This window comes from Xiphias gladius, chromosome 17 (genome assembly GCF_016859285.1).
Source record: "Xiphias gladius isolate SHS-SW01 ecotype Sanya breed wild chromosome 17, ASM1685928v1, whole genome shotgun sequence".
Taxonomy (NCBI): domain Eukaryota; kingdom Metazoa; phylum Chordata; class Actinopteri; order Istiophoriformes; family Xiphiidae; genus Xiphias; species Xiphias gladius.
In genome coordinates this window covers 6670775-6683231 of record NC_053416.1, presented here as the reverse complement: position 1 = coordinate 6683231, position 12457 = coordinate 6670775, and the positions used below count along the sequence as shown (strand labels likewise).

The 12457-nt window shown below is 42.0% G+C and overlaps 1 protein-coding gene across 5 annotated transcripts in view; it reads right to left on the bottom strand.

Moving 5' to 3' along the window:
* Positions 1-4026: 4026 nt before the first annotated feature.
* Positions 4027-12457, bottom strand: part of zbtb16a (zinc finger and BTB domain containing 16a) — a 144024-nt gene continuing 135593 nt past the window's right edge. For 4 of the 5 annotated variants that reach the window (XM_040149737.1, XM_040149738.1, XM_040149739.1 and 1 more), the window contains exons 6-7: positions 7530-7700; positions 4027-4256 (exon numbers count right to left, since the gene is read on the bottom strand). In XM_040149737.1, the coding sequence (XP_040005671.1) occupies positions 4027-4256; positions 7530-7700 (401 nt within the window). Of the gene's footprint in view, positions 4257-7284; positions 7701-12457 lie in introns of those variants that run through there. The other variant, XM_040149741.1, reaches the window with a different exon arrangement.

The window sequence follows — 12457 nt, the reverse complement described above, 5'->3', positions numbered from 1 at the left end:
ACAATATCAAAGAGGAGCAAGGCAAAAATGATTCACACCAGATAGAGAAAAAAATAGGTAAAAAAAAAAAAAAAAAAAAAAAAAAAAAGGAAATACAAATATTTGTGCCCTGCTGTAACCCTCCACAAATGGAAAAAGGACTGACACTGAATACAAAAATATCACAATTTTTATATATCAAATTGCCTCTGTTGGCTCTTGTTCAGGAATACACTCATTTCTCAAGCGAGCTTGTCAGCCGAGAGAATCTCTATTTTTAACCTTCTGGTTTTTTCTTTTTTGATTACCACTTGCAGTTCCAATTGTCCAACGCACTCTGCATCACTGCAAAAATGACCTGTCCTGGGCGGTTCAGCGTTTTTGATGAACCTTCTTTTTTTTTTCTTTTTTTCACATTACAAAACTACAATTCTATTCACATATTTTCAAGTTTAAATTCTTGTTTTTAAACCCTCTTAAAAAGCAATAGTACTTCCTCTTATCTGCTGCATCCCTCTTACTCGTCACTTAAGGCTTCAAAATTGCTTTTTTTTTTTTTTCTCTGCTCTTCTGTGGTTGGAGGTGCAGGGGGAGACTTTACGAGAAGAATAAACATCCATTTGAATGACTTTTCTCATCCTATCAACCTCTACTTTTGTTATTTCTTACCTTTTATATACATTTTGCTTAAAAACAAGGACAATCATAAATCAACTTTTGAAAAAAAAAAAAAGCATGAGATGAAGTAGCAATGATGAAATAATGCAAAACACAAACACAAAAAAATGTGCTTTTGCCAAGAAAAAAAAAAAAAAAGAAAACAAAAAAGAAAAAACAAACAAAAAAAAAACAACTTAGAGGTAGCTTTTATAACAAATGACCAAACCTTCCGGCTCTTTAACAAGCGGGGTTAATAATACCAAGTTTGGTAACAAGTAATGCACAAAGAAATACACAACATTAGAAAAACAAACAAGTCTCTTCACCGTGGCACTTAATTTATCTGCGTACACATTGCTTCATCATGTTGTGCAATGCATCTTTCCGACATACACTCATGAACAAAAAAAAAAAAAGTGTACAAATGAAACAAAAGGGAAAATTAAAATACACAAGCAACATGAGGTCACAAAAACGAGGTAATTCAAGTACGATGTGTTGAGATCAAACTCAAGGTCAATAATAACAAAAAACAACAACAACAGGAGACGAGAGAGACAAAGCGCAGGGACAAAACCACAAAGAAAGAGCTGATTTATTCTGTCGTCTTACTGGTCGCCCCCTAAGCTGCTGGGCCATATCTCGTCCAATCAGTGATTTCCCCCTTTCCCACCAGCCTTTTTAGGATATGTGATCACCCCGGTAACGCTGTGACATGCGGTGATGTTCATTTAAAGCCTTTGGTTCAACCTTAATACCTGTGGCTGCGCATGCCATGCAGGTCTAATGCTGCATTTCGGAGACATCGGAAAGTCAGAAATTCCTACCTCTGACTCCACAAAATAGGCCTTTCGGTTTGAGCCGTATGCAGAATTTTTTTTAGAGCGGGAATTTTCGGGATGACGGTTTTTCAAAGAAGCAGTTATGTTTACATTGCGGCATACATTGAAATGCTACAAATGACTTTCAACGCTATGCCTCCAGGCCCCTGCTGACGCCCCTTTCCTCCCCCTCTCTGTGCCGTGATGTACACACGTATCCAATACAAACAGTAGAGTACACATTGCATCTTAATTATATTTGGCTTAAAGCCCTGGTGGTAATTTCAATTCAGTGCAAACATATTGGAGAATATGAACCGTTTAAACACAATATCTGTAAAATAACTACAAGATAATGCAGGACCTTCCTTGAGGTCCTCCGGCTGTTATTGTACTTCACTGGTGTATATTCCCAAACACAAATTTTGGGTTCCTGGGGCCCTGTGGCACATACCTCCTCTTCCTGGTTAGTAATACAGCTTTGCCTCATTATACACTAGAGTTTGAATTTGAAGACCGCATGACCTCATGGCCCCACTAGGTGATCCATTTCAGCCCTTTTGTCAGATCCTCCCAATCTATCAAAACACCTGGTGGTGAATGATTACGCATAAATGGTAAAAATAACATTTACAGCTGCTGGCTGGCCAGCTCGTGTATGAGATGTTGCATGGCGAGCAACCTTTGACGGTGGATGGAGAAAATCTTCCAAGAGTAATCACAACTTCCGAGGTTGGAGTTACGGGTTTCTGACTTTGATATGAAAGGCAGCATTAGCCTGCTACAGTATGTATGTTGACACAGTGTTGTATGAACCTGGCTTATTGTCGTTCACATTCATGTTTTGTGGCCGTATAACAGTCTTCAACCTGCCACACCACCCCTGACATAGGTATTAAGGTGTGCAGCTAAGGCATTCCCAGCACTTGGACATTCACCGCTAGCAGTCGAAGTCACAGGACTCCCACGGAAAGCAGCCTTTTCCCATTTTGTTTTCCGTCACTGTGGTGAACGGACAGATCTGCTGTGGTCAAAGTGTTGCTGTTTATGTGTCAGTTTGTGTAGTTCATCATTAGTGTGACATAATGATAGTAATCTGGTTAAATGTACAGGGACAAAAGCAGTCCAGTTATCTATTGCTAAGTAGGTGAATAGGTTGGCTTTATTGTGGCGTACTGTAATAGCGAGTTATGATTTAATGAAAAAATATATAGCTTGCAGACATCAAACAGAAACTGTTGTCGTAATTTGTTTTACCTGTGCAATCAAGCCATGATAAACTATGACGCAGAGCTAAAAAATTATAAGATGAAAAAGTGACGCAAGTTAGCCTTTGGCTCTCTGGGGAGAACCGTGGGGGGCCCGTGGTGACTCAACCTTCTCCAGCCCTCATGTGACGCAGTTGCAGAACCAGGAAGACTACTGAGAAAACCGGGGAGAAATCCAACTAAAAGCAGCACTAGCATCTTCCCCCCTTAATAACCAAATGGGTGCTTGGTTTGCAGTATTTTAGTGCTGCGACCCGTCCAGTTCAGCTGTTTCATGTACTGCATAAGCCCACTGCCTCTGCTGCTGATTCTCAGGGGCTATCTCACTGCCACTGCTGGAATCTGAAGGATTTAATGTATGGACAGGTCGACTGGCAGATTTCTGTAAAAAACCGGGGAGATCTTTGCCTACTGCTCAGGCATAGGTGATGGGAGGTGACAAAACAGATACATTTCCCATTTGGGAAAGATTAGGGGCATGTTCCCCCAAAACAGTTCATTCCAACTTCATTCCAGCATTTGTTTCTTAAATTCATATGACGTGGTGAAACTGTTGGAAAATGTGTTTCAGTCCTCATCCAAGATAAATTTGTCGTGGTTCATAACAACCAGAAATATGCAGGTTTGTGGCGAAAAGGAGAAGCTCCTTGATACTTGGAAGCAGACCACGACATGATGAGTTGGGGGCCTAAACTGATGCTCATATTCACATATACTTTCATATGAGTGGGGTGAATGTAAACACACTAAATAGCAAAGTACCAAAAAAAAAAAAATCATTTCACCTGTTTTGAAAGACAATGAATTCTAAAAAAAAAAAAAATGGAGTGAAAGATTCGGTTCCTGATGGCATGGATGTGCAGGTTCAGATAGCCCTTGAGAATCTGCTTTCTCACCACAGTGGCAGCAGCATCCAAAAAGTCACTTCCTTGCAGCTTGCTCGCTTTACGGCGCTGCATGAAATGACCTGAAACAATAACACAGTTGCAGATGTAGTGAATGACCCGGTGAATCCGAACAATGGTGGAGAATCTGTCTCCGTGTCCAAGTCTTCCTCTTCTTAACACTTTTGTCCCACCTTCACCACCCTTTAACCCCGTCGGTTGTCGCCGCCTTTGCATGAAAAGAAAAAGAGAAAACAAACCCCTCTCGCTTTCAAGTCTCTCGCCGTTGACGTTCCTCAATCGTCAACACTCCACTACAGCTTCACGCATCCTATCCGCTCAATTACATTCCCCTTACCTCTCAACCCCGTCCCCACCCTCTTACGTACCCTCCCTCTCCTCACTCTCCTGGTCTCAGACATAGCAGAGGTATAGGTAGGTCTTCTCTATGCGCCAGTCTGGGGGGATGTCTTCAGGCTTGTGGCCTTTCATGTGCTTCTGCATGGCTGACAGGCTGGGGCAGTACTCCAGGCAAATGGTGCATTGGTAGGGCGAGGCGCCATTGTGGGTGCGCAGGTGCTTGATCATGGCCGAGTAGTCCCTGGATCGTTGGTGGCACAGCTTGCACTCGAATGGCTTCTCACCTAAGGATGGTGGGGTGGGGTTGAAGATAACAACTTTGTTAGCCTTAGTACCAATCAATAACATTATTATGTCCTTGCTCAAGTGCGTGGCTGTTAATCAGGGAATAAATGCATTTGATACAGAGGTAAATTATAAGAGAAGGAAAAAGCTTTATTAGTCTGTGAGGTTTTCTGGTAAACAAGGCGGCTTCTGTCATTATTTCAACACAAAATGACAATTCACTTATCTCCAACAAAGTCCTTGTTGTTACATTGGAAAAAAAAAAGGATTGTTGTTGTTGTATTGTGTATGTTTGCAAAGAACGCCAGTATGGATCTTGTAATTCTTCACCGAATAAATTGCTATAAGTCGTTTCTGAACATCACAGTATTTATTACAATGTGTGTCTCATATTTCTTGCTCATATTTCTTGCCCCTTCAGACTCCTCTTAATGATATTACCAGTTAACTTAGTAACAAGGCCATTATTACTGATATGAATGTTGGCCAAAACTACAATAAAACCTATGTATTTCAACCAAATTATCCTTTAATGGCAAAATATTGTATCTTGGCAGTTCAGACTGCAGCATGTGGAAACCTTTTGTGTGAAAAAAAAAAAAAAAGAGACGTGAAAAAAAGTATCTGTGTCAAGGCTTCAGGAGAGACAAATAATCCATCACCACAAATTCAGAGACAACAGATTTGACCCTGTTGGCCTACTAGGAATTCTGGTGTTGTTATGATAATTGGGCTATGCACACAGTAAGTGACAAGTCAACACCCAGGTCTCCTGAACAGCAGTGCTTGGCTGTAAAAGGCTAGACTGACTCTTTCAAGTCATGCCAACTACCTCCCATAATTGGTACAACTCTAAGAGAAAGGAGAATAAAAGCATAAATGCACAGTAGTGAAGTTTGTTCACCTCTGATAGACAGTGTCAACACAGTGCCAGTCAGGTCTATCAAAATATCCCTCTAGCAAATAACAAAATGTTCTTCTAATCATTCTTGTTGTTGAGGGGATAGTACTCCATTGTGTTCAGTTGTTGTCAACTCTCATTACTGCCTTTATTATAAAGTCCCCACTGGATCAGGATTATGGAACCATGTAAGGCTTTTTTTTCATATCAAGCTTTGCACCAGAAGAAAAATGAAAAAGAGATGTCCTGCTGATTTACTTTTTAACCTTCAGTGGCTACTATCCTTATGAAAACAGTCAAATACAAACTCTGAATCTCTGTCATCTGTTTACCAAAGACATTTATGCAAACCTTAAAAACACAGGACAAAAAAAAAAAAAATCTTCACTACACTTTATAGCTTTTTCTGGAGATTTCAATGTCCTCTTCAGAGGATAAAGAAATGCAACTCAAAAGCTGCACTAAGAGCTAGTATGTTTCTAAAGTTAGGGAGTGCTCATTTTTCTCACCCTGTTGGACTTGTAGCAATGTCATCATGTTCCCAGATCTCAGAAATTACTTTGGTGAGAAAAATGGAATCATAACTCACGGAAATGATGGTAAAACTTAAAATAAGAACGGAGTCGTACATAAACCAGATCTACTCTTTAACTGTGAGAATAGTCAAACAGAGCTGCATTAATTGAAATGAGAACGACCTAATAAAAGCATTTCTTTTATAAACCACATCTAATCAACTAATCTCTGGTACATTACACATAATACAGCTCCTGCCACAAAGAACTCCTGAATGTGTCATAAATCAAAGTGCAACACCGCTTTCGTGCTGTGGGGGCTGCTGTATTCAAGAGGTACATTTCAATTCAGCAACAGCGGCCAACCTAAACGTGCTAATGATTTGAGTGATGGCAGGGAATAATCCACCAGCGCTCAAGCCGGCAGACGCAAATTAGACATGTAAATGCTGACCTTTACCAATGGCATTTGAAATGAGCTGTCGGAAGTGATCTGGCCCACCGCTGGCTGTCACCTTTCAGCCGGAGCTTCACACATGTGTGCTGGAAAAAACGAGCGGCTTCGTGCCTCGGCTGCTCGGTCTGCCTGTTCTTTTGGAGCCCTGGTTAACCTTGACCCCTGCAGGGGCGGGGTTACGGCACCATTTAGCCAATAAGCATAAATACAGTGTTGCTGGTCGTCACGTGTTTTCCTGCAGCGGTGCGGAGACCTGCATGATGTTGATGATATTGATAACCAGACTGTAAACAGGGTCGCCTCAAATAACCAGCTAATAATGAATTGCAAATGGGGCCCGGGTATCGATCTGCCATTGGCATTTAGGATGTGTGGAGAGAAGGGGGCGGGGAGGTTAGGTTGCCAATGTCGATGATTCATCAAGCAGCTGCCTTTTGTGTGAGGTGGCCTTTGACTGTGAGCTTGTCACTTGCTCTTGTTATCTGCTGTTGCTCTCCGGCTTAACGCAAAGCCCCCTCCCCCACATAAAAGGTGAAAGGGTGGATTGGGGGGGGGGGGGCAATTATTGGACAGGCTGCCTTGATAGTGTAGCTTAACAGCTGGTTTATTGAATGGGAGATGGGAGGGTGCTGCTGTGCGTGTGTGTGTGTGTGTTTGCTAGAGAAAAAGAGATGTTGAGGAAGCATGAAGCCTTGGCTTTGTGCCATCCTGGTGAGTACTCGTGGTATCCTTACTTGTTGTATCCTTACTCATTCTCCAGGGCGCCCAGCTTATCACTGTGTCAAGCTCTTTATGGGGCTCTAAATATACTGGGATCAATACAAAGTCTTTTGAGAGATTCATCTACTGTATCACAGCAAGAGAGATATTCATCTGGTCCGGCCTGTGCCTTGAAACTTGGATTTCCTACAACGGAGTCCTTTAACAGGCTCCATATGCTACATCAGTATGTTTCGACACTGTATTTATATGAGGGGCAATGAGATACAATGCTTCACTCATATCAGATCAGGAGATGTGGAGGAATGGGATGACATCTCATTGCTGCAGTTCGAAAGTGTTCATGTTACTCATGAATGGAACCTTTCCGATAGCGTTTGGTATTTGAGAGTTAAAAAGGTAATTTGATAAATATATAGGCTAATATCTTTTTTAAACACATAACGTGGACTAACCCAAGGAAGAGCTCCATAGCGATAGCAATGGAATGATGTTGGACAACAAGTTTTGGGCTGTGCGATTAACTAAATCTAACTATTCTAGGGCACAGTAACTATCCCCAAAACCACATAAAGTCCTCAATCCTTTGAAAAGCAACATGGACAACAATATCAATAAATGCAGCATCTTGCTCTTCCAAGATCTTCTTTGTCAGTTGGACTAATTTTGATCACAGTACCTGTGTGCACACGGTAGTGGGTTTCCAGCTGGTGCTTGAGGCTGAACTTCTTCCCGCAGCCGTTACATTCATAGGGCTTCTCCCCAGTGTGGATGCGTTTGTGGCCCTTAAGCGTGCTCTCATCTCGGAAGCAGCTCCCGCAGAACTCGCATTCAAATGGGTGGTCCCCTGCTGAAATGTGGGAAGAACAGGCAAAGTTTAATTAATCTTTTTTGACACGACAAAAACTTCAAAAGTATGAAGGCCGGAAAGTATGAAGCTATGCTTACTGTTCATTTACAAGAAGTAATTAATCAGAATATTGTTAAAACTTTGACTTAAGACATAGTGAAGTTGTTCTGCCAAACAAAAATCTCTGACGGTAATGGTCGGTTGGCCACATTACTGAATGCGTTGTCCGGATATTTTATTGGGTTTATGCACAATACCACAACAACAGATGTTATGCTCTAATGGATACTCACTTAAAGGCTTCATTACAAGCAGACGTGTAATCTTTTGTTTTCTCTACAAATCACCTGCACTGTTGTTTTGCTTTGTGTAAAGCCTTAAATAATTGTTGCCTGTCATGGCTGTTCACTGGCCATGAGATGTATAATTGCACTAATGGACAACCTGACTTATGTGGCGCACCTACAATAATAAGCTAAGTTTGTCATAAAATGTATTATCCTTTGATATATATGTTTTGAATCCACTTCTTGTAGGCAAGACTCCGCACAAGATGGCTGTTTTACGAAGTCTGTCCATAACCAGCCAGCCAGTCAGCATCGTCTGTCTGTCTGGGCTGGAGGATCGTAGAAGAGTCAGAAAAGGGATGTTGATGCTGACACACTGGTGTAAGCTGGGGTAATTCCTGGCTGCATTGTCGGGCCGTTTCTTGAAGTTAATTTTCACCAGCTTCTCTTAATGAACATCACAGGTCACTTGGAAGGAGGCATCAATCATCTTATTGAATGTCCAACTTTCTGAACCACACTAGTTCTGTTAAGGTGGCTAAAACATTCGCATTTTGACTGTACTTGAAGGCCAGCACTGTACTGGAGATCATACTGAGAGTTTGGTTTACGAAAAGGCGCATTACATTTGACTTCAACTTGCAGGTCGGGGAGCTGGACCTGTTACAATGACTGCACAGCCTTGATCACTGTCATGTACACAATATCGACTTATCGGTGACTTGCAGCACATTTTATTCGTACTTTTTGAGACAATCTTCAATTAGTCTCATGTTTAAGGGCTTAAAACGATCCAGGTTTAGGTTTTCATAGTTGGACATAAAAAGTTTCAATTTGTCTTTGACACTGCAGACCGTTTTTTACATCTCGTCTCTCACAAACAGTCAACCTTCGCTTTGTTGAGCCACGAACACCATCTTTCTCAAGTAGTTTTAGTCGCTTAAACTTAATCCAGCCTTAACAACAGAGGTTGCAGATCAGAGTACATGCTGTTACTTCCTTTTAATGCTAGTTTTAGCCTACGTAACACCACGGTTACTGCTTGTTTTGAGAACATATCAAAATGTGTCTGGTGCCAAGGTGACTTGTAAGCAATGTGATTGCAACGCATGGACTCCAACGGACGTGGAGTAAGGATATTGTTCGCTGGCAGCACCATATTTGACATCAGTTTGAGAACAGGTCATATATATTGGATTTAGCTTGGAGCAAAGAATCAGGCCTAAAAGGCAAATAAGAACACTGTATGTCAACTGTCATATCTTCAGTATTGTATGTATTAAGTTAAAATTAAGTTATAGAAAAATATATATTCCTCTCTGCCTTTTCATAGCTTTACTTTCACTGTATTTATTTACAGTCACCATACTGTGTGTTTCTATTCATGGCTCCTCTGTCTAATCCCTTCACACTGGGTAAATGTATTTACTCTTTTAATTTACAGAGCAGCGTATTTACATTCTGAGACATTAGACTTATTTCAGACACCGGGCTGGCAGTGGCTGTACAGTATCTGTGCCTTTTGAAAATGAAAATGACGACAGGCGTCACATTCTGCTCATAAGGCTGCCAGAGCACAAGTCCCCACAGAGCAGCTGTAATGGTTATTCAGATGTCAATGATCAGGGATATTATGATTTCGCGGGAGGCTCTCACCAGCAGTCGGAAGACTAATTGTATTCTCACGTTTGATGGGGAGCTCCTCCTTGCATCATTTGCTTCCCCCCTGTGTTACACCCTCCATCTAAGTAATGTTGTGGATATTTATTAATGTATTTCACTCCACCACTGCAGGTTTAAGTCACCATCCATGACCTATGCCTTTCATTATCTGTCTGTCCGAGAAGCACCGTGCCAGGGAATAAATAGCATTTCTCGTTATGTGCTGCTGCTGCCCCGCTGTTAAAAGACAATTTCACTTCCTTCCTGCATGTTTTATTTAACATTTTATGTCTGTAGATACAGTATGTATGCATTTATTTGGTTTTATTTAGGAGCAGAGACAGAAAGAGGGATGAAAGAGGAGCAAGAGATGGATATCCTTTAAATGCTGATCACATTTTGGGTGTGCTATACTTTCATGGAAGAAAACGTTTTCAATGCCTTGTGATGTTGGACGCCTTCCCATTAAAGAGAAGCTTTGATGGGGATGGAAGGGTGTGGGGGGGGGGTAAAACTGAGACAGGGATGGAGCAGGAGATGTGGGTGTATATGGCAGCAGCGGTGGGGGCTGGGTAAAAATCAATAAAAGTGACAGTCTTTATTTGTCTGCATGAAGTTATCAGTGGCTCCTGCTGTAAGACATTGTGCTCTTTCTAGCGTTTCAACCACAGCAGAGATCGCAATCCATCATGAAGCTCGGCGGGCTCGCACGACGCTGCAAGAATAATAATTGAGCTCGGATTCACCTGTCTTTAATTAGGGGCTCTGATCAAACCAGTGAGTGGGATGCTAATACACAGAGGAAGCCTATGGAAGGTTATTTATGCTTAATGTCCTGTTGCTGCGCTAACATCTGCTGTTGGAAAACATCATCAAAAATCTTGAATGAGTAGGAAAGAGCTTGCTCTTTTTCTCGCATGCAGCACCAGGTTTTCACAAGAATATACCGGGGTTTCTGCAATGCATTACATTGACTATAAAATATGTACACTATTCGTTAGTGGTGGCCACTTCTCTTTAATATCAGAATGCTACAGGAATCTCTTGCACAGACTTGACAACATAAATTTGAAAAAAAAAACCCCATATGATTATGATGTCTCTGACATCACTCGTAGGTTTCTGCAGATGATTGGAAGCCTTGACTTGGTTTACACTTCACACCATTTCGACTTTGTCGCACTATCACTATCACAACCTAAAGTTTGGCTGAAGTCGGAAGACCTTCAGCGATAACATGCCTTCAACCCACTTAAAATGATCTCAGCTACAGTATTTCTGAATCTTAAAACTTTATCTTTATGATGAAATATTCATTTTTAATGAGGTATTGACATTTTGTTCGATTAAATATTTAGGTTCACGTTCGAGAATGCCCACTACTGACTATGTACAATAAATGGACAACAGGTAATATACTGATTTTCTATTTCTGTCTGTACATCCACACATTAAAACAGAATGTAGATAGAATTCGATGTCAAGGATCAGCTGAGGCTGAAAAAAAACAGACTGATATAAAGAGCCAAGTGGTTGCTGTCCAGCTCCAGCATACTGCATGTGCCTGGGATGTATACCGTCCATGTTATCTGCTCTAGCCACTCGGGGACGCCAAAGTGCAAAGTTGCACCGCAGAGCTTTAAATAAATCAGACACAATTCTATAATCACAATGTGAGGACGTAAAGGACTAGACAGGACTTTGTCTTGTCAGGATATTCCCATGGGGGCTGCAGAATAATGGGGACATTTCCTCTGTCCATCCCAAATCTGCCACTTTTACTTCTTTTCTCCCTCTGTCCTCCTTTTTTTTTTGGTCTCCTTCCTCCCTTTCATTCCTATCTTCCTTTTTTCTTCCTCTGGTGTGACCACATGGCAGGGAGGCCACAGATGAGGACACAGCACAGTGAGGTGGAACCACAGCATGTTTGGCGAGCGGACCCATGGGTGCCCCCAAGCATCACCACCTGCGTCTCCTGACCCCCACCCCCCCACCCCAACACCATCACTACATTTACATACCCCCCTCCCCCCTCCCCCTCATCCTTATCACATCCTTTGACACCCCAAAGGCCTGCTGTGGGTGCCTGTGCCCATGGGCACCTGGGGCATGTTCATTATATACGGTAAGAGGCTGTAAATCACTGAGCTCCATCACTGCCAGGACAAGAACTGGCTTATTCTCATTCTCTCTCTCTCTCTCTCTCTCTCTCTCTCTCAGCCCCCCCCCCCCCAAATTCTGGCTGTAGCACTATCAAATACAGCTGCGAACACAAAACACCCCGCCACAGCAGACAGCAAATTGGCTCCCAGTTTTAAAAAACAAAACAAAACAAAACAAAAAAAAACCCCACACACACACACACACACACACACACACACACACACACACACACACACACACACACACACACACACACACACACACACACACACACACACAGACACTTACACACAGACAGTGCACAACAACAGAATATTAATGAGGGCCTGGTCTATAAAGACAGAGTGTGTGTGTCTGTGTGTGCGGTGCTAGGGAAAGGGAATAGCACAGCTGCCGTGACTGCCACTGTTATAAGCCCACATTGTATATTTGTGCACGTGTGCCTGAACCTATACATATACCTACTGTATATAAATACAATAAAGACATATAAACTAAATAAAGAGGCAACATTGTGGAGGTAAGCATGTGTAATATCCTGGCATGTTAAGAGAAGGTGATGAAACTGCAGGTGGATGGGGGGAAATAAGAAGAGAGACACAGTGAGGGAGAGATGGCAAGATTAAGATGCTGAAATAAACAGCA